General features: G+C 43.9%; 1 protein-coding gene and 1 non-coding gene across 11 annotated transcripts in view; both read right to left on the bottom strand.

Moving 5' to 3' along the window:
• The window catches only part of Kif1b (kinesin family member 1B), a 135555-nt gene that overhangs the window by 21012 nt on the left and 89981 nt on the right, over positions 1–24562 (bottom strand). For 7 of the 10 annotated variants that reach the window (XM_048414937.3, XM_048414948.3, XM_085690269.2 and 4 more), the window contains 13 exons: positions 23853–24031; positions 22851–22988; positions 21184–21432; positions 15415–15533; positions 13660–13745; positions 13195–13324; positions 12879–13041; positions 10054–10144; positions 7972–8090; positions 7262–7317; positions 3975–4083; positions 2202–2268; positions 255–339 (listed from right to left, as the gene is read on the bottom strand). In XM_048414937.3, the coding sequence (XP_048270894.1) occupies positions 255–339; positions 2202–2268; positions 3975–4083; positions 7262–7317; positions 7972–8090; positions 10054–10144; positions 12879–13041; positions 13195–13324; positions 13660–13745; positions 15415–15533; positions 21184–21432; positions 22851–22988; positions 23853–24031 (1591 nt within the window). The remainder of the gene's footprint in view (positions 1–254; positions 340–2201; positions 2269–3974; positions 4084–7261; positions 7318–7971; positions 8091–10053; positions 10145–12878; positions 13042–13194; positions 13325–13659; positions 13746–15414; positions 15534–21183; positions 21433–22850; positions 22989–23852; positions 24032–24562) is intronic. The other 3 variants (XM_085690272.2, XM_085690273.2, XM_085690274.2) reach the window with 1 other exon arrangement.
• On the bottom strand, positions 1771–1877 carry LOC148121597 (U6 spliceosomal RNA). Its single transcript, XR_015738224.1, has one exon. It is a non-coding gene; the product is annotated as a U6 spliceosomal RNA (small nuclear RNA).

The following is a 24562-nucleotide window of genomic DNA, read 5'->3' as shown; positions in this document are numbered from 1 at the left end:
TTTATTATGTATACAATATTCTGTCTGTGTGTATGCCTGCAGGCCAGAAGAGGGCACCAGACCCCATTACAGATGGTTATGAGCCACCATGTGGTTGTTGGGAATTGAACTCAGAACCTTTGGAAGAGCAGGCAATGCTCTTAACCCCTGAGCCATCTCTCCAGCCCGCCTTCTCCACACTTCTATACTAGAATGATGACATTTCTAAGAAGCCAGCTGCCCTTGGCTGCCGTCGGCTGATGGAATATACTCACCCACCACCAGCTCACGGACGTCTTTCCAGTGGAGCTCGCTGCCCTTCTCGTGGATCATGGTCACTGTGATCCGCCGCTGGATACCCTAGGGAATGGAATAAGATTACAATGTAGAAGAATATGCTAGAAACTGAACAAGGCGGCTGCTGAGCTGGTTTTAGGAGATGCCCGTAGGGCACAGTGCTTCACACCTGTAAGCACAGCATGAAGACTGAGGCAAGAGGAGCTCATGCGTCCTGGGAGAGCGACAGAGAAAGAAAGAGTGGCCGGGGTGGGAGTGGGACAGACATCCAGAAAGAGACACAGAGGTGGGGGAGGCAGAGAGAACAACAGACTGATTGACTGAGCCTCTGGAACATGCTCTAGGGTGGTTCTCAGCCTGTGGGTCTTAACCCCTCTGTGGGTTGCACATCAGGTATCCTGAATATCAGATATTTACATTATGATTCCTGACAGTAACAAAATTATAGTTACGAAGTAGCAACAAAATAATTTAATGGTTAGGGGACACCACAACATGAGGAACTATCTTAAAGGGTTGTCACATTAGGAAGGTTGTGAACACTGCTCTAGGGTAGGAACCCCATGCAACATGGATGGAAATCTAGACAAGTCGTTCTGAGCAATGGCTGATTTTTTTTTCCTTGAAGATAGGGTTTCTCTGCGTAGCCATGGCTGTCCCTGAACTCACTTTGTAGACCAGGCTGGCCTCAAACTCAGAGATCTGCCTGCCTCTGCCTCCCAAATGCTGGGATTAAAGGCTTGAGACACCACCATACCTGGCCTGGCTAAATTTTTTTTAAAGGATAGAATCTTGATATTTAGCTCAAAATGGACAGGAATGTACTAAGAAGCCAAGATTAGCCTTGAATTCATAATCCTTCTGCCTCCTGGATGCTGGTATTACAAAAGTGTAGCAGCATACTGGGTTTGAATATAATTTTACCAAATAAGTAGCAACCATTTATAGAGTGTATTTTTAATCCATTCAAACTTTCATCATCTGCGCCCGTGAAGAACTTCTGGCTGGACTAGCAGCACATGCCTGTAATCCCAGTACATGAGAGGCTGAGGCAGGAGGATCTCTAAGTTCAAGGACCTGGTGCTGTAGAGCATTTTGGGTACCATGAAGATTTGTCACTTGGATCAGTTTAATAAGAAGCTGAATGACCAATAGCTAGGCAGGATTTTCGGGGCAGAGAGGACAGTGGGAAGAAGGGCAGAGAGGCAGAGACACCAGGAGACTCAGAGGAAGCATCATGGGCAGTACGCAATAAAGGTAACCGAGCCATGTAAAAGAATGCAGATTAAAAGAAAAGGGTTAATTTAAATAAAAGCTAGGTGGAAACAAATAGCTATCCTAAATATTTTTATACATATAAAGAGGATATTAAAAAACAAAAACAAAAAATGGTATGATGACTCTTTTGACTACATCTGGAACTGACTGCATCTGGAAGTAGTCTAAACTAAAACTCAAAAATGGCAGGGCACACCTATGAGGGTTTTTTTTTTTTTAAATATGGAACGCTTCACGAATTTGCGTGTCATCCTTGCGCAGGGGCCATGCTAATCTTCTCTGTATCGTTCCAATTTTAGTATATGTGCTGCCGAAGTGAGCACGAGGGTTTTTTGCTTAATTAAATAATTTGAAATGGGACGATCTGCTTCTAACCTGAATCTTTGAGATGGGAACATACACTTTTAATTTGGATCTTGAGGTAGGAAGACCCACCTCTAAGCTGGGCCACACTGGAAACTGCTACTCTAGAGAACTCTAATAAAAACAGAAACAGTATTTGAAATTTTGTGTTCAATTCCCAGTCATTTCCTACCCTGATAAAAAAAAGGGGGGGGGGTGGGGACAGCAAAACGCTCTCCCACTTTACCCCCTCCAAATAGAGATGGAAATTGAGAAATCTGTTGTTCTCTCTCAAACTTCAGTACCTGGTGTAGCAAGAATGTCCCCTGGCAGGGTAAGCCTGCTGTATGGTCAACCACAGCCGGAATATACCTGTCAGAGTAAAAACACAAAAGACAGAAGTCAAGGCTACTTCATCTGCCAAGTCTTCCTGGGCTGCTGTAGCCCCGGGGATCTTCGTTTTCCTACACTCCGATCCCATGTCCAACCCATGCAAGCACTTCATCACAGAGCCACGGGTGTCTGTCCCCCTTCTCACGCATCTGCTTGTCATGGTCCAGCCTGACTCAAGGGCTAGAGAACAGTGATGGGCTTTGGTTCCATGTCTGTCCCTTGCAACAATTCCGTAAATAATGTGCAACTGTTATAGAACTGAGTGGAAACAAGAATTTCCAATTCTAAATATTTTAAGCTCCAGAAAGCAATTCATTCATTAGAAACAATCAGTGTAACTACTTAAAAAAAAAAAGATTTCTTTATTTATTATGTATACAGCATTCTGTCTGCATGGATGTCTGCAGGTCAGAAGAGGTCACCAGATTTCATTACAGATGGTTGTGAGCCACCATGTGGTTGCTGGAAATTGAACTCAGGACCTTTAGAAGAGCAGCCAGTGCTCTTAACCTCTGAGCCATCTCTCCAGCCCCTAACTACTTAACGTCACAGACCTGCTTACGGAACGTCGCATCCTTCAAAGTGACTGACAACTGAGGAGTTACAGAGCTCTACTGAGCACAGGCCACACGCACGCACAGCTGACATCCACTAATGTTCATGGTGCTGACCATTGCTGACGTGGCCTGCTGCATTTCACACAGAGCAGCGCTACCTAACAGTTACTCCCCACTGTGGTAACAGGTGCAGCTGCTTGCTTCTACCAGGGGCAGGTTCTCTTTTGTGTGCTTCCCAAGGCATTTCAGAGACAACTGCAAACACAACTGCATTGATTATCTACTCTAACACAGCTCATCAGGACTAGGATGCTCATGTTCCTGCTCATTTAGGAGACTGGCTCTTTTCTAGGGGATATCTTTGGTCAGCACAGCTGGAGAGAGCTGTTGCTAGCCTCTCACAGGTGCAGGCCAGGTACTGCAAAACACCCTACAATGCCACAGTAGAAAATAAAGTGGCAAGGTTGAAATTTTTTTCTTTATTGGTTTTTCCAGACAGGTCTTCACTGTGTAGCCTTGACTGTCCTGGACCTCACTAGTCCAGGCTGGCCTTGAACTCACAGAGATCTGATTAAAGGGATGAGCCACCATACCTGGCTAAGGCTGAAAATTTTAATTCAGGGAAATATCCAAAGCCCCCCTCCCCCGCCCCACTGCCCTCACTGAGATTAGTACTCTAATTTTACATTATATTTATTTACTTATTGCTGGGGGGGGGGCATGCCACACGTGTGGAGGTAGAAGGACAACTCGCAGTAGTTGGTTCTCACTTTCTACTATGTGTGTCCCAGGGATCAGGCTCAGCAAGTGCCTCTACCTGCCGAGCCACCTCACTACTCCCTTGTAACCTCCATCTGAACCTGAAGCGTACCTTCATAGAACCATACAGTAGTCTTCCCTCATAACCACGTGCATTTACTCTCCATCATATTGCTGTTGCTAACAAAAGTGTCAACAATTCTACTGGATGGCCTCTGGCAAACATCTCATTCAGACATAAATAGCAAGGCACCCAAATTCAATCCAAAAGAGGAACTTGACAAGATAATTACATGAGCCAAAACATGCTCAAAACCCTATCTCTTAATTCTAAAATTTAAATTAAAAACATTTAGAAACTGAACTTACTCTCCTGTAGGCTCCAGCTCACTGATCTCAAACCAGACCAGAAGGTCATACTTGCTCATGCTCTGCCCAAGGCTGGTCTTGTTCATGGTGTTCAACTTGGTGGCTGGAACTTTAAAGAAAGTTTATATAACATGTCAAAATATGTTCCAAGTTCACTTAGCAAAAGCATAGGCATCTTTATTTTTAATTAACCATTTATTTTTACATTATGTTTATTGGTGTTTTGCCTGCATGCATGTCTGTATGAGGGCACTGGAGACCCTGGAACAAGGGTTTCAGACAGTTATGAGCTGCCACATGGGTGCTGGGAATTGAACCCAGGTCCTCAGGAAGAGTAGCTGGGGCTCTTAACCACTGAGCCATCTCTTCAGCCCCAACACAGGCATCTTTGATCTCAGTCTTTAAGAGGACAGATTTCAATGTCAAAGTTCCAGAGAAGGTTCAACACTAAGTGACCAGTGCCTCTAATCCAGAGCACAAGGAAAGCAAGCAGAGGCCCTCCCCCTCAAACACTGCTCTAAACATGTGAGTGAAAATGGGTTTTATAGAAAATAAATGTGCTGCATAAACCATTCAAAACATTTACTTTTGAGAGCTTCCTATCTGGGGGCATGGTGTCACATCACAACACTACTGAGGAGACGATGCTTGGGAGGCACCAGGGGAGAACCTGGCATGTCACAAGGGCTGTCTGCCAACTCACAGCTCCCAGACCTCCCCACACCCAAGAGTCACAAAGATTTTAAAGATGGTGAAATCCAGGCCACACCCCAGATAATCAAATTATAAATAATGTCTGTGGGGGAAGCAGTTCTGCCTCCCATGCAGAAGGATCCGAGTGCCACTGGTGTGATTTATAGATCAGGAATCTGTACACATTTTCTTCAGATGTAAGTTCCATAGTCTTAACAATACAATGCTACATGGCTTCGGTTGAGCTTCTTATGCTGCGAGACTTTCCTCAGTTTATAAAATGTGGATCATAATATTTAGTCTGCTACTTAGAAAAAAATATTGTGAAGACCCATTGACATAATGTATATGAAGGGGCTTTATCAACCACGGGGCATGCATTTCTCCAATGAACAGCCCATTGGCCATAGTTACCCAACTGTGTTTCCATGTGCTGGGGCTGCTAATAAGGAAACTGGTAGCCAGGTGGTAGTGGCAGTGGCGGGTGATGCATGCCTTTAATTCCAGCACTTGGGAGGCAGAGACAAGTGGATCTCTGAGTTCGAGGCCAGACTGGTCTACAGAGCAAGTTCCAGGACAGCCAAGACTACACAGAGAAACCCTGTCATGAAATGACCAAAGAAGGAAGAAAGGAAGGAAGGAAGGAAGGAAGGAAGGAAAGAAAAGGAAAGAAAAGAAAAGAAAAGAAAAGAAAAGAAAAGAAAAGAAAAGAAAAGAGAAAACTGGTCACTGCTCTGGTAGTCATCTAAGTAAGCAAACCCTAAGTACTTAGGAAAGAAAGGAAAGGGGAGAGAAAGGGAGAAGACAGGAAGGGAGAGGAAAAGGGAGGGAAAAAGAGGGGAGGGAAGAGGAGAGGAGAGAAGAGAAGGGGGGTGAAGGCTTGAATGTAGCTCAGTGGTAAAATGCTTGTCTAACAGGCACAAGGACAAGGGTTTGATCACTAACACTACAAACAAACAAAAACCAATTCCTATTTTAAAAATGAAAATCAAAATATTATTGCAAAAAATATAAACGAAGTATCAGGAGTCCACGGTGGAGATGCAGCGGAGTAGGGAAAGTATGGATGAGGGTTGGGTCCAATCCCTAGCACCCCATAAACTAGGTACGATGGTTTATACATATACAGGCACTCTGGAGATGAGACAGGAGGGCCAGAACTTCAAGAACATTCTCAGTTATATAGCTAGTTCAAGGTAAGCCTGGGCTAGAGACCTTGTCTCAGGGAAAAGAGAGAGAAAGAAAAAAAAAAGAAAAAAGAAATCAGGGCACCTCATCCTCAAAGAGATGGAGGTAACAAGGTGCCCCTGCAGCCTCCCTGAAGGAACTGGGACGTGATCTTGACAACAAGCTCTACTGTAAACTAAGGAAACAAACCGAAATATTGGTATATCACATATGATGAGCCAGGTTTTAGGAGAAATGCCTAAAGTTGGTTCTACATCTAAGGCAGAGCTAGTTTAGCTACTAACCATATCTATTGTTCAGGTACCCTACATCTAAGGCAGAGCTAGTTTAGCTACTAACCACATCGTTTGGGTACCCTTTCATTCTGGAAGCTGGGAACTGGCAGAACAAGCAAAGGCGGCAATGAATCAGCCTCATTCTGGAAGGTGGCAACAGCGGAGGAAGCTAGCACATTGGCGTGCTCAGAAAACGTGTCCAACATATGCACATTCACATAGCCAGACAAGAGGAACCGTATCAGCTCAATCTTTTTTTCATGGTCTGAAGCCAATGGGGATATGGAATAGAGGGAGGAGAATGAGCGCAGGGGAGGGTGGGAGTTTGGTAAAGTGGGGGCAGTAAGGAAAAAGGACAAAAATAAAGAAAAGTGAAAACAAGATAAATGAAGAGCAACAATTCTGTTGTTCTATTGTAAAACAGGGTATCTATTATTATCAGTGTTAAAATGTAACAAGAAAGGACTTTGCATGTACACACTACAAACAAATAAGAAGTGCTTAAGATATGGATATACTAATTATACAGATATATACATGTGTTCCTCAGAGCATATATTGACAAATGCATTGTATTATAATTTAAATATGTATAATTATTATGTGTCAATCAAAAACAAAAGTCCCAACAGCAAAGGTGAACAGGCAGAATAAATTTAATACTCAAATAAATGTTAAGAGACTGACAAACTAATTACATACAAAGCACAGAGATTTAAGGAGGAGGAGGAGGTTATCAAGTCTGAATGAGAAGGCCAGAGAGACAAAGCCCAATAGTTTCTGACTTCCTATCTCAGATCAGGAACCCAGCATTCGTGTTCCTATTAGAAACACACAATAGGAACAGGAACACATAAGGACACAGAGAGAAGGAACTCTAGTGTGATTCTTTCTTTCTTTTAAATGTATACAGTGTCCTGTCTGCATATATGCCTGCAGTCCAGAAGAGGGCACCAGATCTCATTACAGGTGGTTGTGAGCCACCACGTGGTTGCTGGAACCAGGACTCAGGACCTCTGGAAGAGCAGCCAGTGCTCTTAACCTTAGAGCCATCTCTCCAGCCCTCTCCGTGTGATTCTCATCTGAAAACCATTCAGAATCTGCACATCAGGAAGTTTAGCTGCTGCTCACCTGGTTTGGAGAGTGGCATGGGTGGTGGAAAGAATCTCCGAGAAGGCTGAGGAGGACTGCAAAGAGAGGAAGAAAACATTTACCAGGACTAGATGGAGTTAAGTGTTGCCGTTAGTGACATGCTTATACCCTTTTTTTGGGTTTTGGAGATAGGGTTTCTCTATGTTGCCCTGGCTATCCTGGAACTCGTTCTGCAGACCTGGCTATCCTCAAACTCCCAGAGGTCCGTCTGTCTCTACCTCCCTAGTGCTGGGATTAAAGGTGTGTGCCATCACCACCTTGCTTTTTTTTTTTTTTTTTTTTTTTTTTTTTGTATTCCAAATGTTTAAACCTTTTTAAGGAAACAGAAACACGCTGGGCATAGTGTTTCCTCATTAGTAGCGATGACTCCACCCCGAGTCTCCAAATGTAAAGGCATCAGAAATAACCACATTTGTGTTCTAGCTCTACAGCACCAACTTTCTACCCTATTAAGAATTTCTTTTTACAACAAGAAGAAGGCATTCAAAGTCATCTGGACAAAATCCGACTTGCTGTATCTCAGCTTAGTGATTCGGTTAGCTACAAGAAGGCAGTGACATTTCAAGAGCAAAACCAGGGAAATGTATGAATCTACTATTCAGTTATCTGCATTCATGCAAAGAGTTCTTCTCTGGAACTGAAGAACTAAAAACCAAAACAGCAACAACATCTGCTCATCTGACTCAAACCTGTTAAGATCTTGTCCTTGCAGATGGAGTGGGTGCTGCTGGTAGTGCCCAAAGACCTCAAATACGATGGGCTTGGTTCTGATGTAGTCCACAAATGACTCGGTGACCTCCACTGCAATCTAGTAAGAAGAAAGTCCAGTGAGGCTGGGGTAGGTGATGATGAGAAAGCACAGGCTTGTGCTTGCAGCAGCCCTTCAGCCCTGCTAAGCATCCTGTGCATGCTGGGGGTTTCACTGCACAGGCCTCCTACACCACATGACAGGTTTCCCTCTGGTTTTGTTTCGAATGTGACTTTACCAAGCGACAGTATTCTACACCGTGCACAGAGCAGCAGAACTGACTCCACTTTATTGCTGCTCATGATTTCAAGACTTGCCTGTTGCTCTCTCTACTTGCTTTTTCCTTTGCTGTACCTCAGAAAAGGCCCAGGCAGCAACTCTGCTAGGAAGGTCTTCCCTCCAAAGCCCAGGTGAATTAGTAGAGAGGATAAGAAAAACATGTGTTGGCTGTGGACTATGAGCAAGGCCCAACACCCAGTTTGAGACACCCTTTCTTCTTTTGTCCACCTTTTATTTATGCTACGCCTTTCAGAAAACCTCCCTCTCTCTTCAGAACCATTTCCCCTCACCCAGAAAAGTAGTCTAAAGTCTTTCTATATGGAAACCTTCCCTTTGAATATAAAGAATATCATTTTCATGTCCCTATACTCTATGACTATATTTCCCCTTAATTCTAAGCTCCTTGGGGACATCTGTGGTTTCATGAGTCAGTGGCTTGTTAAACAGCTGATTGGCATTTATCAAAGACACACTTCATTTTTAGTTAGAGATATGTACATATGTCTATGCCTGGGTTTGGACTATGTGCATGTTGAGTATATTAACAAGTGTCCTCAGAGGCCAAAGAGGTCCTTGGAACTGGAGTCTTATGTAATTATGGTCTGGGAACCCAACTCAAGTCTTCTACAAGAGCAGTATACATTCAACTACTAAGCCTTCTCTCTAGCCCATATTTCATGCTTTATTTTTAATTTTACTCTATCTTTGATTGTCTTTTCTTCTCTCACTTCATATATTTAAAACTTTTTGTTTGTGCTGGAGTTTCAATTCAGGGCCTCATGCCTGTGAGGTAAGCACTCTACCAGTCTGGCTACTGACACAGCCCAGTCCCCCTCTCTTTATAGAGTAGATGTGAGTAAAAAGGAGAAGGAAGGCAGTGAAGATTCTAGATGCTACAGACAGGCTTCTTTGTGTTTAAATTCCAGCTTTGTAGCCTGGGTGAGAGGCAGGACCTGCTTGGTGCTCAGCTCCCTCAACTGCAGGACAGGGTTGTGACAGTCACGGTGTAGAAATGGGGGCTCAATGGTGCAGAAACCGGGACAGGGCTGATACAAAATGAATTCTTAACGAACATCAGTATTATGATGAAGATTTGCTAAATTAACTTCTCTGTGTGTGCATGGTGCCTGTGCTATAGCATGCGTGTGTGAGTCGAAAGACAACTGTGGGAGCCAGTTCTCCCCTTCCACCACGTGGGGCCTAGGGATGGACTCCGGCCGTCAAGCTTATCAGTAAGTGCTTATATCCACCGAGCCATCGCACCACTGCCCTCAAGATGACTTGTGAGACAAGTTTGAATGAAATACACAAGTTGGTGCATGTTACCAGGGAGACACTCTGAACTTAACTTGGCTACAGAAGGTCTTTAGTATCTTCTACTTTACTTGTAAGCAACAATGCAAATATCCTAGAGTTTACAGGATACTGTGTCAGATTATCAAAACTGATAACGAAACATACTCATTTTTTTCTAGGGTAGGAATATTTTTTAAAAACTCATATTCAAATGGATGGAAGATTTCACTGGGAGACTAGACTGCATACACTCGCTGGGCCACTGCCACCCAGGAAGAGACTGGCTGCTCCTCCCCTGAAGACTACCTCACTGCCTGGGCCACCATCTCTACTGCTCATTCTCTCTGCACAGCAGACAGCTCACACCTCACATGATCACCCTTCCTTAGCCAACAAAACCAGGAACATAAGCCTGAGAGGTGTGTGGCAAGCTGCTCAGGTCACTCACATTCTGTACATGGTAAAAGCCCAGGGGACTTCCTCTTCCGTTGTTTTTGAGGGGTTCGGTGGAGAACGCTTCATCGTGCCGGTGCAAAAAGCTTAACAAACAGAGACAGATGAGTACTGCATCAGAATTCATCAGATATTGTTTGGTTTTGAGACAGCCTCACTATGATGCTCAAAGAGCTGTCTGCTTCTGCCCCCAGGTGCTAGGATTCAGGGTGTGTGCTGTGTGTCTAGCGGGGTCTGGACTCCGCAGCTAGGGGCATGCTAACAAGGCACTTCCCTCTGCTTCTACTGCGTCAAGTATTGATTATCTCATTCCATGCCAGCATCTCCCTATCACACAGACAGCATTTTAGATTCAAAATGGATGAAAAATTAAGTGACCCCTATTATTCAGACAAATGGACATATACAGAGCATGGCTCACGAGAGTAAAGAAGTCAACTCAACAAATCTGTAGCAGGCTACTGTAGCACATGACCATCACCTGAGCACTCAGGAAGGAGAGTGGGGAGAATGGCAGGGCTCAGGCCAGAGAGGTCTACACAGCAGTTCTGGGCCAGCCAGGGCTACACAGATCTCCCTGTATTAAAACAAGCAAATCTACTCCTCACACCCATAAAAACAAATGAAAAAAATATACCCCCAAACCTCAATGAATGAACGTTACTCCCAAAACTCAAAAAACAATGAACAAACCTATTCCCAAAGCCCAAACAACCAATGAAAAAACCTCCCCCGAAAAACCAATCAAACCAATCAACAAAATATGTTCTTGTTCTTTTGTAGAAGTTTCTCATTTGTTTTACTGAAAATGAAATCATATCATTTAGAGAAAGCTTGGCAAATCTGAGCCTCTGCCAGGCACAGGCACAGTAAACCCGATGGCAGGCTTGCCTAGCAGTCTGTTATCTGGACAAGAGATGCCCAAAGTCATCTTCCAGAAAGTGCCTCTGACATAACCTGAGGGTTTTGTGTTCCCACGGCAGGGACCCACTTCTCAAAAGCTAAGATCTCACTGTTTACAAAGATGTGCCTGTTCTCCAGCAGATGGCAAGAGTTTATCCACAGGGCTTATCACACGTTTTAAACTCTAAAAGGTCAGATGGGGGAAAGAATATTTAAAAATCTTTGTTTTTGTTTTTCATGACAGTGTTTTTCTGTGTAGCTCTGACTGCCCTAGAACTTACTCTGTAGACCAGGTTGGCCTCAAACCAACAAAAATCTGCCTTCCTCTACCTCCCAAGTGCTGGGACTAAAGGCGTGCCCCACCCCCACCACTGACTGACTTATTTAAGAATTTTTTTTAGATTTAAGTGTATGTATGCTTTGCTTGCATGTATGCATATGTACCACATGTGTGCCTGGTGCCTATGGAAGGCAGAAGAGGTGGTCAGAGCCCCGAAACTGGACTTAAGGATGGTTGTTAAGCACTTTTGTAGGTGTTCAGATCTGAACCTGGGTCCTCAGCAAGAGCAACAAGTACTCTTAACCACTGAGCCAGTTTTCCAGCGCCCAGGAGGGAGGAGGGATTTTAAACAGTGATCTTGATTTTCACACCAGTTAACATGTCTGAGAATGACAGCACCTCGGCCAAAGGCTCCAGATTACTAACGACCCCTACTGCTGACGCTGATGCTTTCTGTAATTATACAATATCTTTTGAACTCCTTAAAAAAAATACACACATTTTGAAATTTTTGTTTTAAATTTTATGTGTATATAAATTTATGTGATACATTGGTGTATCACATTCATGTACGTTTGTGCCCACAGAGGCCAGAAGAGATATCAGAGTCCCTGGAACTGGCGTTCCATGCGCCCCTACCTAAGTGCCTGGGAACAGGCACCCTGGAAGAGCCCCTTCGGCGGTGTCTCTGTTCTCCTCCTTTTCTTCATGCCTCCCCTTCTCCCCTCCCCTTCTGGACATCAACTCTATCTGCCAGAGGCAGCCCTGAGCCTGTGGGTCTGAGCCACCATCTCAGTGACACCGACAGCCTTGCTCTAGCGCTCCAGGGCCCCCTACCCACATCGTCTCCACACCTTTTCTAACTCCATACAGTGTTTTCCTTTACATTACGTGAGTTTCCTTTTTCCAAAGTATTAAATATGTAACACTGTTGGCTAGACAATTTGTTGTCTCTAAAGAAGACACTGTGTCATGAAAAGCAGGAACAGCTCCTGGTTTCTCTGGATCAGAGACCATGCTCCTGGAGTAAGGGGACTCCATTGAGTCCTCCACAGTGTATGCTGTACGCTCCATGGGGAACCCTGGGCCGTCATGCCAGTGCAGGGTTTGAGTCTCACCCTGGGTGAAGAAAGTGCTCTCTTAGAGACCTGCCATCTTTATCCCTCAAGAGCCTCAGTCTTTCACATAGGTAAGGCGCTCTACGGCAAGAAGGAACCTTTGCAGTTAACTCACTGGATGGGCACAGCAAAAGGGCCGTGTGGTGTTTTCAAATGAGAAAAGCCCCCCATAGGTTCAAGTATTTTAGCACTTGGTCCCCAGTCGGCAGTTGTTTGGGAAGTTATGGATCCTTGAGGAGGAGAGCCTTGCTAAGGAAGTACATCACTGTGGGCAGACTTTGAGGGTTTATAGACCCACCCACTTCCTGTTCTCTCTCTCTCTCTCTCTCTCTGAACCTGCCTGTGAATGAAAACATGACTGGTCAACCTCTTGCCCACGTTGTCATGCCGCGTTCTCTGCCATGGTGGACTCCAGCCCCCCGGAGCTGCGGTCTGCAGTGAACCTTTCTTCTGTCTAAGCTGCTTTTGCCAGGGTGCTCTGTTCCAGCAACAGCAGAGTAACTATGGCAGGTGGCTTACTTGAACTGACAGAAGATGTCCGCATACTCTGGAAGGATCCCACTGGCCTGGAGCACCGTGACTCGGAAGGTGAAGGCGCTGCCCAGCTTCAGGTGGTTGCCAATCTCCTCAGAAAACCCCTCCATCACCATCTTCCCGTCCAGCAAAGTGCCCGACTTCAAATCTGCAGAGTTAATGATACACATACTGGTCAAGTAATATGGAGAGGAGGACCTGGGCGTTCTCCCTGTTTCCAGCTGACCAGAGCCACTGCTCGGCTGTGGTAGTCAATGTTTCCCCTGAGAATCTCCTCGGTGACAGCAGTTGGCCTACGCACCCAAGTCATTCATTCGGTTGACTTCTTCGGCAGGAGTGATGACATCAGAACTCTGACCCTGCCCTTCCACAATCCTCAGCTCCTCCAAAGACAGGCCAGAACGAGTCATTGCAACCGAAGAAAAGTCACTCTGGAAGTAAGACAAGGCTCAGTAAATGACATATTCTTCCGTGTCTTGATCAATTTTTATTTGTACAATAATAAAAATATTTTTATTTATACAACAAATAATTATTTGTACAAAATAGTAAGTAAGTGGGCTAAGAGCTGTGTGAGAAAAGGCAGTCTGTTAATGCATTTTCATCTTTGTAACTATTAGACATAGCCATATCTTACTGTGGAGTGACCAGCATCTTAGGATTGCTAATGTTCTAGGCAAAGGAACTGGGTGCCAGCGGTGGACATTTTCCTCATAAACCCTTTTTCTTTCCTCAAGGTGTTCCTTCTTTCCCACATACTTCTTACCTGATTAAAGTACTCGTTATCAAAAGATATTTTAGCTGTTCCTGACTGCCGAATTCCAGAGCCATAATCAGGAGCTTCTTCATCCGCTAAACAGAAAGAAGCCAACAAAGATGGGATGATAGTGCACGTAAGGGGAACAGCGCTTAGACAATCATAACGTCGGGAGGAGACGCAGTGTGAGAATGAACAGCGCTGCAGAAATGCCACAGCTGCCGCTCCCGACCCTTCCTGAGGACTAACACCTCCCTCTGCTCAAGACACAAGAGTTAAAAAGAACTGGTTTCAATCTTGAGTTTGTTTATAATGTTACACCTAGGAATTCTGACCCCTTAATATCTTGGCAAGACTATATATTCAATAATAGGCAACATAGATTGAGACATTATACTAACTTGTGGAAGAGACACATAAAACTCAGTGTGGGTGACTGTGACAGTTTCCATCACATGGAGCCCAGCGTTTATGAGTTAGGATAGACAGTACAGAAAACGGCCATATTCTTTCCACAAAATGTTGGCACAATCATGGGGAGTGAAGCATGTTTGATCCATGATTACATTTAGCATGGAAATAAATGACCTTTTGTTTTAAGACAGGATCTCATACATGAATCCAGGCTGGCCTCAAACTCACTCTGTAGCTAAGGCTGACCTTCAACTCCTGATCTTCCTGTCTCTACCTTCTAATTCTGGAATTACAGTATGTACCACTATGCTCAGTTAGAAAAAAAAAAAGTCGAATAGAAAACCAGGCCAGAATAACCTAAAATCCTTGGTTATTCCGACGTTCAAGGCCTATCAGTTGGGTGTGGGGACTCACACTTGTGAGGTCAGCACTCAGGACATGGAGACAGGAGAACTGTTGAGTTCAGGACAACCTGGACCACACCGTGAAACCTTAAACTATAAACAATTCAAAACACAAAAGTAAAATGTTCGATATGTGAGCCAAGCACTGTGGTGTATAATTCCAACACTTAAGAGGTTGAAGTAGGAAGAATTTGAGTTTGCGGTCAGCCTAAGCTATAAAAAAAAAAAACAAACAAAAAAAACTATCTCAAACCAAAAGAGCCTATGAGAGAGGGTCTTACTATATATCCCTGGTTGTCCTTGAACTCAGAGAAATCTGTTTGCCTCTGCCTCTTGAATGTTGGGATCAAAGGTGTGTGCTAACATACCTGACTTTTTAAAAACAAACAAGCAAAAACAATGTCTTACTATATAGCTCAGGCTGACTTCAAACTACAGAATCCTCCATGCTTGTCTAAACTGCTCATCACTTTTTCAAAGTCAATCCTAGAGTTAGATAGTTACACACAGTTTTTCTCAAAACAGGCAATATCCCAGACTGAAGTGACATCTATTATGGTACCTGTGGTGGTGAGGATGTAGATACACTAACAGAGAGGAGGCTTAAGGAGGCCTTCCTCAATTGAACAAACACTGCCACTTATATATGTGGCTCAAGTGTCACCCACATAGAGCTAGCCTGCTTTTTCTGTGATTTCTTTCTCTTAAAAAAATTATTTTAAGTGCATTGGTGTTTTGCCTGCATATAAGTCTGTGTGAGGGTGTCAGATTCCCTGAACTGGAAATACAGACAGTTATGAGTTGCCATGTGGGGTGCTGGGAATTAAACCCAGCTTCTCTGGAAGAACAGCCAGTGCTCTTAACCACTGAGCCATCTCTCCATCCCCCATCCTGCTTTTTCTGTAGGAAAGAATCCACAGCTCCCATTGAGAAAAAGGTCACTCACCTGCAATGGCCTGCACAGCCACGCGCAGAAATCCCCGCACTTCCCCCTTCTCACTGACGATGGCCACCCTGTGAATCAGGGGCACCGGATACAGCAAGTTGCTCAAGTACACAAATGCCCTGGAGACAGAAACCCAGAGACAAACATCAGAACATCTGAGGAAGGAGAGGTTGGGACTTTCCATCGATTGAGAGAATGTTTCCCCAAACTAAGCTGGTCTCTGGGCCTTTTAAGATGTCTCTGAATTCTGACGTCTTAAATTGCCTCCTGCGGCCTTCTCACGCAATCAATACATAAGCAAGTGTGAAGACCGACTTAGATCAAATTACTCTCTTAAAAAAATTACACCATAGGTGGAAGAGTAACAATTGGAAGTAGATGCTCAAAACTGTGATTTCTGCAGAGGAGAGGAGCTCACTGAAGAGCTAAACCTTCAGAGGTAAGGATGGACCAAGAGATCTGGCTTCTCATCATACACAAAACAGAAACCAAGAGATAAAAAAGGCAGGGAAATGTGTCTGGAATACAGTTACTAGTTCTAAAGTGGATTTTACATCACAGCACTATGAGTTTTTGCTTTACTTAAAGGACTATTTAAAAGGTGAGAGAAGCAGACATGTAAGCAGAGCTCTGGAGCCAGAGTAGTGAGCTGGCAGGAGAATGGGCATCAAGGTGAACGCTAAGGGAGAGGACAGAGCCAGCCCCTATGCAGTGGGTCTCTGTTCCTCAAACTAAAGTCATCAATAAAAGAGGAGTTACAAGTCTCTCCTAACACTCCTTCTATTTTCTTCTTTTGTGGTCCTGGGGGAGAAACTAGAGGTTCATACTCATTACATAAGACCTCAGCATTCAACCAGCCCAGCCCTTCAGAGACAGGGTCTCACTAAATTACTCAGGCTGTCTTTGAACTCACTTTGCAGCCTAGGCAAGCATTAAAAATCTCTATCCTTCTGCCTCAGTCTTCCAAGTAACTGAGATTACAGGCCTAAACTTCCAGATCTGGCCAATACTTGATATTTCTAACACACTACATAAGTCCTATCATCTTCGTGCTTTTAAAAGGTTCACTATTTTGTAGATTTTTTTAAACGTTTGTATTTATGTGCTTTCACTAGACTGTGTGTGTGTGTGTGTGTGTGTGTGTGTGTGTGTGTGTGTGTTGTAGGTGAGGGGATGGAAGACAACCATGTGGGTTTCATAGATTAAAGTCAGGTGGTCAGGCTTGGTGGTAAACGCCACTACCCACTGAGCCATCTCACCTGCCCCTGCTCATTTTTTTAAGCAATTAAAACTGGTCATCACAAGTCCAAAGGGCACGTGTTCCAATGACTGGAAGAAAAAGTGGAATCTAGTTCCCACTGTTACTCCTGTCTTCTCACTTGGTATATGCTGATCTTTGTACATAAAACAAAAGACAACGAGTATATTACCCCAAGGAACTAAATACAACTGACCCTGATGCACAGGACCATTTGCTGCATTTCCTGATCTAACGTTCACATTACAAAGAGAGAAGAATGAAGGAATGGATGCTAAGGATTTAAACTCTAAACAATAAAAGAGATTATGACAATAGGTTACAATGCATTACATTAATAACATTTAAGAGCATAAATGAAGCACGCATGAAAAGCAAACACAAATAATTGCAAATGAACAGGAAATTGTAGCATGATGTCTAATTCCCTTTCAGTCTGCTCCAAAGCAAGAGAGCGAATATTAACACATTAACACAGAGGATTAACTTTCGCTGAACAGAAACTGATGAATGAAAATGTAATCTAAAAAGGATTACCAGTAGGATCAAACACCACTACCTCAACAGTTTCAGAAACTAAGAATTTGGCATATGGAACCAAATGGCTAATTTCACTTCCAAAGTCAGCACACACACAGACTACACTCCTGCCCCAATGGCATTCCATTCAGACCTGCCCACTTCCAATGCCTGGGCCATTAAGCGCCATCACATGTCTCTTCTTCCTGCAGTCCTGTCCGCCTGTATCCTCCACCCCATGGTTTGATTTCACAGCCTTAGGTCACTCAGTGTCTTCATCACTCACTGGACTACAAGACTGAGGACAGGAGCCAGCTCTGGTTTGCTCACCTATCTGCAGAGGCATGGCTTGCAGTAAATGCACTCAATAAATATCTAGCAAGTAAACGTTTACGTATGTTAGAACCCAGGAGGGTGACCCATCCTTTATCTTTACAGAGAAGTGGAAAACTTTTCAGGAAAATGGGTCATACCAGGGGCAGAAAAGCAAGCCACCTAACTTTCTACTAGTCTGACCTTTCAAAAGTAAACTTACAATGGATATTGACCACATAGACTACTTAGAGATTCCTGCTGTTACTTACTATGTAAAGTATAATTATTAGACAAAATTAAAAACCAATGTAGTGCATGTGTTCTTTATGACCTTGACATGTTAGGCAGATACTGTACTGCTAAGCAAAGTCACCAGCCCAAGAGCTACTTGTTTTAAAAAACATATTCACAGGCTTATCATCACAAAATAATGCTAGACTGCACATTAACGCTGACATTCCTTCTGCCCATGACAAAGGCTGTTCTAAACACTGAAGCACTGAAGGCACTGTACACTTCCACCTCTAGGAGAGTCTACGGCAAGGCAGGGGCACTGGCTCAGTGACACAGACACAGTCACTAGACAGCTCTGTGACTGTAATCAGAACATAGTCTTTAGCCCTACGCTGTGGAAGGCTTCTCCTTGGAAGCTTTTAAACTCGAATTTCATGATTAACTCTGTATTGCATGTCCTTATACTTTGACCCAGCAGACTGAAGGAGAACAGGGATGGAGGGGAGAAGATGTAAAAGACACATGAGTAGAAAATGATGTGAAGTTACATCAGCAAGAGAAGCTAATTTGTCAACATAAAGAAAATCAGCATAATTACGGTGATACTCATAGAAAAGACATCAGTTTATATACTTGAGAAAGGTCACAGAATAACCATCTTTTGCCCCTTTAGCCCAGAAGACTAACATATATTTTACATTTCAGCCCGAGTTATGATGGCGTTTCATAACATCCCAACATGCCGTAAGAGAATAGCTAAAGGGACAAGCTCTTTTGCTCTGGACACAAGGATTCACCAGAGGCAGCCATGGCCAAGAAACACACCTATCAATGGAATTCAAAGGAAAACATGCAAATTTTTACAGTGAATTCTGTTTATAATTCTGGGCCAATAGGGAACCTGACACCATGAACTACAACAACAGGAAAGGACTTAGAATGTGGCACGTCCTGTCACCAGGTCCTGTCACCACCGCACAACTGGGTGACGCTGCTGGGGCAAAACTGGAGAGCTGGTCTTCACTTACTGGCTGCTACGACTTCACCTTCTCCCAGGAGCTTCTGTTTGGTACTAAGATTCGAACCCAGGGAAATCACTACCGAGTTCTTCCCAGCTCACCACCTCAGCCCCCTTCTTGCAAGAAAGTGTTAGCTCTAGAACCCAGAAATCCAAACAAATGAAAACATCAACTCCTAAGCCCATAGCTCCACAAATATTCTAAATGAAAATCAGTGTAGTGGACTGCTTTATATCTATTCTTATATATGACAGACGGAATAAAACTAGAAAAAAAAACCTATGCATCTTACTTAGCACAGTGAGTGGCCACATTAAGGAGGATTCTGACTTAAATCTTTCATAAAACCAACTCAAGATACAAGTACTTCTAAGAAGAAGTCTTTTTTTCTTTTCTTTTCTTTTTCTTTTTCTGTTGGAGACAGAGTTTCACTATGTAGCCCTGGCTCTCCTGGAACTCACTATGCAGAGATCAGGTTGGCCTTGAACTCACAAAGATCTGCCAGCCTCTGCTGTGTATCACTATGCCTGGCTCTAAGCAGAAGTCTTAATGGCTACATTCATTCTGTTAGTACAGATAATGAAATATAAAAAAAGGGGGAAATAGATTTTTAAAAAGGTATTTAATTAATTAATTTATTAATTTATTAAGTATATAGTGGTCTTCCTGCCTGCATGCCTACATGCCAGAAGAGGGCACCAGATCTCATTTCAGGTGGTTGTAAACCACCATGTGGTTGCTAGAATTGAACTCAGGACCTTTGGAAGAGCAAGCAGTGCTCTTAACCACTGAGCCATCTCTCCAGCCTGAAAAATGGATTTTTTAAAAGGTTCTTTCCTCTAACTCATTTAAGTTGTTTGTCCTAAGTGAGTGTCGGAGAAGCCCAGGACTCAAGGTCCTCCTGACCACTGTGTTGGGATTCTCTTTACCAGGCCTTCTCCTCACAGTGTGATGTTGCAAACAGACAGAAGAGTGAAGGCAAAATGAACAAGCTAATGATCAGAATCTGGTTCTACTGCCAGTCTGCTTAGACTAGAACAGTAATGTACTGAGGGATACAGATCAGAAAATAAATAAAGCACTCTTCGTGCACACTTCTCTCATTTCAATATAAACTGGCTTCTCTAAAGCCCTAACACTGGCAGTGCACCACAGGCTAACAATATTCACGACTATATAATCTCATCTCAGTTGTTCATGGAGAATCTGTATTACAGAACTCAGGCCACCATAGCAATTTCTGTGTCACTTCTACCTAAAGCTTTTCTTTCTGCTCTCACCATCATCCTCTCCAGTGAGTGACGAGTTCCCACCAGGGGTCCAGTCCATGTGACAACTAAGTCTGAACCCTATGTCTCTATTGTGTCAGGAGACGAGGAACTGGTGCTTACCCGCCCAACAGTGGTAGATTATTGCATCATTAACCTTAATCTTTGTTTTTTCCAAACAGGGTTTCTTTGTATAGCCTTGGCTGTCCTAGAACTAGCTCTGTAGACTAGGCTGGCCTCGAACTCATAGAGATCTACCTGCCTCTGCCTCCTGAATGCTGTCATCACCGCTTGGCTTTGTTTCTGTTTTCTTTTTTTTTTAAGACAGAGTCTCACATGCCCCAAGCTAGCTTCAAACTCTCTATGTAGCCACGTATAACCATAAACTCTAATCTTCCTGCCTCCACTGCCAAGCACTGGCATTGGAGGTGTGCACTACCATACCCAGCTGAAAGCAATGAGCATTCTACTATCAAAGCTAAAATTACTTCATTATGAAGAGTGGACGTGGAAATATCAGGAACCTATGCACCTCTGACAGGGGTGTGCACACCAAGAGCTGGAGACAATGACTCAGCTTGGGACCTCAAGGTAAAAGTTTCATGTACCACAAACAAATACTAACGATGGTGACAAAGATAACTTCCTAAGATCCATGATTATAAACCCTACAAGTTATTTCTGGCAGAAGTCCAGGACCTGCAGATAGGTTCAGAAACCAGATACAGCAAGACAGCGCTGTCAACAAAGGAGAGCTGGGCACTCCTGATTCTTTTCTAGAGAAAGTCCACTGCACTCCTGATTCTTTTCTAGAGAAAGTCCACTGCAGCCCTCTAGTTTCTGAGGTGCCACCGATTCCTCAGCCTAACCTGGGGCTTTCTTGGCTCCTGCTCATTTTATTCCCATCTGCTTCCCTTCAGAGACGAAGCGTCTAGACTACAGTAACGTGTGTCGAACCCATTACACCGTGCCTCCCAGACAACGCCTGTGCTCACTTTCTAGCCTCACTGCCTTCACAGACCTCTGAGCACTGGAAGACTCAGACACGACTGTTCTTGAAGAAAGGGGCTAAAGCAGGATTATTCAAAATTGCACAAAGAGGCATTTAGAACAAGAGCTGGTCCCTTTTTGCCTTTCTCACAATAACCTCACCAACCTTCCTACTAAAATGAACCAAGGGGATCGGTCGTAAAACGGGTCATGCCCATCACTGAAGAGATCTGATCCCTCTTCCATCCCTGCGTCAGAGCCGGTGTCATCCACGAATGCCTCATCATCAAAATCCTCCATGTCATCCTGCTGTTCGTCAGCCAGTTCAGTGATGTCGGAATCGGCCGTGGAAAAAGTGGGGGAGGGTGTGCGGTCGGCAAGGCGCTCATTCACACAGCCGTGGAAAATGGGGGAGCTAGACACCAGGTAAGACGCCGATTAACACAGGCAGGGAGAGAGGAAGAGTTGGTTAAATAGGACGCTCAGGTGCCAACAGGACAGAATCCACTAACAGAATCAACACGGTAAAAGCAAATAGAAAAGCAGAAGTGAAAAGTGAGGATAAACTGCATGGCTCGGGAAAGGGAACAGGGCAGGCTGAGAAGATCTATAAGGACAGAGCCTCAGAATAAGAAACGCAAAGAGCATCCACGAGTGGACCATCTCAGGTTGTCGATGTTCTCCAGTTTGCACAAAAGATCAGCATCCTGTCCTCCAAAAGCCACTCACAAGGAAAATAATAAGGCTTTAAGCAAATTCTCTTGTCAGTTCGGAGCAGAACACCAAATGGATGAAACTGTATACCAAAACAGCAGAGGCTCGCATGAGACGTGTCTGGCCAGCCCCCCTCTGCAAAGCCTTGTCTACTATCAGAGTGGAGTGGAAAAGGTTGACCTCAGTAACTGCCTTCAGTTGGCTTCTTTACAAACCATCGCAGGGCATCAAAGAGTAACTCAAAATTCTGGAACTAGTAAGCTCAAGATTCACCTGAGGCTGGAGAGACGGCTCAGTGGTTAAGAGGACTGGCTGCTCTTGCAGAGGACCTGGGTTTGGTTCCCAGCACCCTCAAGTAGCTCACAACCATCTGGAAGTCCAGTTCCAGGGGATCCAATGCGCTCTTTTGGCTCGGGTGAGCATCAGACATGCATATGAATACAGACACACATGCAGGCAAAATACCCATACACAAAAAAAAAGTAAAATCTTTTTTAAAAATTTACATTTCTCTGCTTTTACATTTCTAAAACTCTTTAGAACTAAACTCTAAATACACTCACTAAGGTATCATAAAATGTTGAGAGCGATGTTTTTATAAAAGAAACTTTATAAAAGAAGAGGCTAGCACGGTGTGCAGTTAACTTGCCCTAGGAAATAACTGAAGCGAGAAAATACCGATCAGATTTCGGAGGTTCTCCACCGCAGTCTGAGAACACATCCTGTGATTTCTACCTAAGCCGTATGGGATTCTGACAAGTCTTCTTTTTCTTCTCAGTTTACCCGGGTCAAGTACAAAGTGCTTTGCAAGCGGAGAGCCCAAGATGACCGTCAGATGCTCTGGCTACAAGTCTGACAAAGCAATGCACACTGTGGAACTGAAGCAGATATACTAAAGACTATGGTGGTTCTGAGTGGAGAAGATCAGACAGGAGGTGGCTTTTGGTTTGTTTATTTTTTCTTCTAGTGCTGGGAACCGACATCCTAGGCTGAGCACCAAACCCCACCTGAGAAGAAGCTTTTATATACATATTCCTTTCCCCCATACTCTCTATCAACATTTTAAAAAGTAAAAGTACTTGCTATTATTTTTCAAAAGACAACAAAATCACTACATACCTTCCCACAAGCTTGAACCAGTGAAACCGATCGTAGAAGGGGTCGCTGCCGGTCATGGTGGCTTCGCTCTCGTCTTGGGCACCGGAAGCCATCTCACCCGCTCTGTCGTACATCTCTCGCATTAAATCCAGTCTCTGTCTGTTTAGCAAATACAGGGCAAACTGAGTTCAGATCAGGAGACGGCACTAAACTTCGCTCTGGAAACTGCTTGCACACAAACCACTTCTAAGAAAAGCCACCCCCATCACTTAATGCTATTAGACCAGGCACAGCCATCAGCACAGAAACCAAAACACTCAGAATCCAAAATGTGTGAGCAGAGAGAGAAGCCACTGGAAGTAAAAAACGGCCCATAGGGTCAGAATTTCTCAGAGGCACGCGCAAGCGTGTGATCTGATTTGATTAAACTTATAGTCGGGTAAGACACGAACTTCAATGGTGTTTGACATCTCAAATACAATTAGATAAAGGGAATTATTTTGTCACACTCAATGTAAAAGAAATGAAATGGTCACTCCCCTGTTTATTAAAGATTACCATGAGGCCCAGGACTAAGAGTAAGAGGATCCAAGATAAAAATAAATACAAACTTGGCTCATCTAAAATATAAGAGGGCTTATAGCAAATTGAAAAAAATCAACAAATGTGCAAGTTGTCTGAGAAATGAGCTTCACTGATTTGAGAAAATGGACAGATGACAATATTGTTGACTGGTCACTGTGCTTGGAGGCCCCAGAAAAGGAACTGACGTCATCTTCAGAGAGAGGTGAGTATGAGGGAACCCATTTAAGCAATCAGTGCAACCCTCTTTTTTTTTTTTTCTCAAGACAAGAGTTTCTCTGTGTAGCCTTGGCAGTCTGGAACTTGCTCTATAAATCAGGCTGGCCTCGAACTCACAGAGATCCTCCTGCCTCTGCCTTCTGAGTGCTGGGATTAAAGGCGTGCGCCACCACACCTGGCTATTTTCTTTTAAAAAATATTCTTTTGTGAGTATTTTCTTACTTGAGTTTATCCAAAGACCAATAATGTGTCGCTCCGTTCTTCAGGTCCTGGACTTCCACTGCCACCACTGTCCGAGGGAAAGGCCTGTCCTCGTGAGTTTTTTCCATCTCCGTGGGAAGTAATTCAGGAGGCAAAGGGGAGTACAGTGTGTCAGTCAGCAGAACGAACTGAAACTGCACCTGAAGCGAGAGAACAAAGACGGACAAGTGTGCATATGATCGTCTCAGCACTTCAGGGTCAGACACAAGGGACTGGGGATTTAGCAAGCGCAAGGCCCTGGGTTTGAGCCTTAGTTCTGGGAGATTCAGAGACAAGGTGATATAGCACTGCTAAGGGGAAAGTGGTCAAATACAGAATATCTATCCAACAGACCGCTGTGGCTAACTGAAGACCTGGTCCACATTTTAACTGAGGGAACAATCTTAATTTTAAACTAAGGTGTTCACAAACTTTGTTTTCCTGGGGTGGCGACTTTTCCCCTACAAACTAAAACCTCAGTAAATACATTTTAGTAGGAGGATAAAGACTCCTGTGGGACATAAACAAGAGACTAAAAGGAGGATAGCCATTTCCTAATGGGAGGGTGCACATGCGGCCTTTTGGTGGACTGCAGAGGGTAACAACTAATCATTCAAGCGTTTACTATGTAGCAAGTATTGTGCCGATCATTTACTTCTTGCATTATTATTTACTCTTTGCCTTGTATTATT

The sequence above is a fragment of the Myodes glareolus genome, chromosome 6 (genome assembly GCF_982192425.1).
Source record: "Myodes glareolus chromosome 6, mMyoGla1.1, whole genome shotgun sequence".
NCBI classification, from domain to species: Eukaryota; Metazoa; Chordata; class Mammalia; order Rodentia; family Cricetidae; genus Myodes; species Myodes glareolus.
The sequence above is the reverse complement of the archived record's forward strand: the minus strand, read 5'-3'. Positions and strand labels throughout refer to the sequence as shown.